This window comes from Hevea brasiliensis, chromosome 14 (genome assembly GCF_030052815.1).
Source record: "Hevea brasiliensis isolate MT/VB/25A 57/8 chromosome 14, ASM3005281v1, whole genome shotgun sequence".
Taxonomy (NCBI): domain Eukaryota; kingdom Viridiplantae; phylum Streptophyta; class Magnoliopsida; order Malpighiales; family Euphorbiaceae; genus Hevea; species Hevea brasiliensis.
Genome location: NC_079506.1, coordinates 76,116,424 through 76,119,419, shown reverse-complemented (window position 1 = coordinate 76,119,419; position 2,996 = coordinate 76,116,424). Strand labels below are relative to the sequence as shown.

The 2,996-nt window shown below is 31.6% G+C and overlaps 1 protein-coding gene across 1 annotated transcript; it reads right to left on the bottom strand.

The window, feature by feature from the left end:
- Positions 1 to 510: 510 nt before the first annotated feature.
- Positions 511 to 2,488, bottom strand: LOC110645579 (copper transport protein ATX1). Its single transcript, XM_021798790.2, has 3 exons — positions 2,228 to 2,488; positions 1,314 to 1,389; positions 511 to 878 (listed from the first exon to the last, which is right to left on the bottom strand). Exons 1-3 carry the CDS (start codon positions 2,234 to 2,236, stop codon positions 703 to 705), a joined length of 261 nt encoding a protein of 86 aa, XP_021654482.2. The 5' UTR covers positions 2,237 to 2,488; the 3' UTR covers positions 511 to 702.
- Between the last annotated feature and the right edge of the window lie 508 nt (positions 2,489 to 2,996).

Sequence of the window (2,996 nt, the reverse complement as noted above, 5' to 3'; positions counted from 1 at the left end):
GATATTGAAAAGTAGTTCTGTGATTCTTGATTCTAATGAATAAGATTTCTTTCTCTTCTTCTTCTTCTTGAATAATTCTCCGTAATTTCTCTCTCTAGATTTCTACCTTTCTATTTCTGTTTTCTATCAGGTTAACTTCCAAATTTTGTCTAATTTTTTTTATATATTTTATATTTTTTTTTCTTTAAAAGGTAAACAATTAATTTATTTATAAATAAAAATAGAGAAGGAAGACTTATATTGATGATAGCATACACTCCGAAGCACTAAAAATAGTGTTCGTCACATACACAAAATTTCCTAAATTAAAGAAAAGTGGATCCAATGTATTTCGAGAAAGGGATACATTTCAAGAGCACAAAATAATCTCTCATCCAAAACAGTACCATTAAAGTGTATAGAAAAGCACTATTTAAAACCATTGAAAGATGAATTTCCTATTTACTATTTTCTTCTCTTCCTAAGCTACTTTGAACTTTCCTTTTATGAACCAAATTAAGTATATGGGCATACGACCATAAAGCACATTTTCTATTAATAACAATACACACAGCCCTAAGAGTGCTTCCAAGTTATTATTGTAGCTTACAACCAAGTGTCGCATAAGGGTGCTAAATTATGGCAAAATACATCACAGCAAATATTAAGTTTGACCATCTATGATCCATTGAAGTACTAGTTCATAAAGCATATGAATTAACATCAAGCAACAGCCACAGTTTCTGCAGGCTTTGTTTCGGGCTCTGCAGGTGCCTCTGCTTCCCAGAAGGAAGTCTTCTTCCCAGTCTTTGAAACAGTCTGAAGAACTGCCTCTGGCTGCACGTTTCCTTTCACTGTAACCTTTTGCTCCTTCAAATCAATGTCATAAGATTCCACACCTAAATATGGTTGAGAAACAACAGAATTATTACCAGATTAATACAAAACAGAATTCCTGCCAGATTTCTCAATTGCCATTGAACCTAACAAATGTCATAAGAAAAAACTTGGTTTGTGCGCAATTATGAGAACTACCTGCAGGTGCTAGTTCTACCTATATATACAGATCCAAGATTTTATATCTTAACTCTACGTCTTCAAAGTCTACATATACCACAATCCACATATATTATTAGGGTTTCCCACAAAAAGAGAGAGACGAAGTTCAAAGGAAAAAATTATCAACCCAGCAAAGCCTATCTCAAATTCTAGGCAAGAAAAAGAAAGGTTAACTGCAAATATGAATTTAGGTAATCAGGTATAAATATAATCAACAAAAGTGCAAAATAAATTTAAAAAGAATTGATGGGAGAGAGGGAAAAAAGTTGACTAACCTTCCATTTTTCCCAAAACCCTCTTCACAGCCCCAACACAACCTTCACATGACATACCAACCTTAAGCACAACAGTCTGCAACAAAACCAAATTGCCTGTTAGATTGACCTTATAAAAGAAAACAAGCAAGAGGGAAAAGGATCACATGGTAAAGCAAATGTCTTGTTTTCAACTACAGAAAGAATGCAATCGATCTTAGACTATACAACATAACTTCGACAAAGATATTGCGTACATAAGAAACTGACAAATTAACTTTAAACTAAAAATCATCAGGTGTTACAGGTAGCCATATATTACAAACTTAAAATCTGTTTTACAGAGACAAAGCCATCAAAACATCAATTACAGATAAAAATTCAAAAGCAAAAAACACACAGATAGCGAAGAATAGCAGAAACCAAAGAAATATAACAACGATTTGATGAAATATTTTAGGAACCATAATCTAAAATGAAATTTTGACTTTTATGCTCAAGCAAGAACTACAAATCTTAATCTAATTTTACAGGAGTTGCATCTCTTTCCATTTCCAGGTCAACTGCGCAAATCTGTTTTCAATTTAAAGCCCAAGATCTAATTCGCCAGAATTTGGGGGAAAATCTGCACTTTATTCAACTTTTTAAATTAATTAATTCCACCAAAACTAATACAAGATAGGCAATCCCCTATGAAATCTCGAATAAAACAAAATTATTAAACATCCTACAATCCCCAGCATAAAAATTCAACTAAATCATGAATTCCAATCCAATAATCCCAATTCATATACACCACAAAATCAAACCCAACACCGCAACCACAAAAACAACAATAATAACCACATACATCGTCAAATTAGACTCTCTATATTCTGATGAATCGAAAACAAGAAACAAGAATCAAGACAGAGAATTAGATATCAAATGGGTACCTGAGACATGGTTATGGGTGTGCAATACAAGTGAAGAATAGAAGAAATCTTGATTTGTTTTCCCCCCTGATTGATTCTTGTGCGTGTTTGTGTTAGAGCTTGCAAGTTTGCTGGCTGAGGAATTATATAGGCTTTTACAATAATGACTGTTCGTTGGATCGGATCGAGTCGGGTCGGTAGCTATGTTTAGGCTCACATTGTATGTGTCAACTGCCTCGCGAAACGTAAATAAAACGCGCGGATTTATGGGTAATTTGTGATGTGTTAACTTTTTCGTCATATTAATTCCTATAGCTGAAAACAGACAAGCAGCCCATTTAACGGTTTTTTAATTAAATAATAATGAAAAAATTAAATTTTTTGAGATCTTACACCGATTGTGAATAATGTGTGTGACTTATATGAGAATAATAATTTTATTAAAATTATAATAATTTTAATAAGTGTCTATTTGTATAACTGAATCGAATGTGTATGTCTATTTAATAACAAAAAAAATATACTTTTTATTGAAAAATAAAAGATGAGGCTAAGTATTTTGGTGTTGGTCAAGTTGAAATCTGTGAGTGAGTCTAGCGTGCCTAAAGTCAGATCCTTTGAAATTCTATATCTGTTGTAAACAGTATGTATGTGTAACTTACGTAAAAATAAAGACCTTATTAAAATTATTATAATTTTAACAAGGATTCATTCTTATCACTGATATTATTTAATTATTATTTAATTTATATATTTTAATAAAATTAATTATTTAGTTCTTAAATATTAA

Coding starts and splice junctions, on each gene's coding strand:
- LOC110645579 (XM_021798790.2), bottom strand. Junction 879..1,313: donor GGTTTTGGGAAAAATGGAAG/GTTAGTCAACTT, acceptor AACCATATTTAG/GTGTGGAATCTTATGACATT.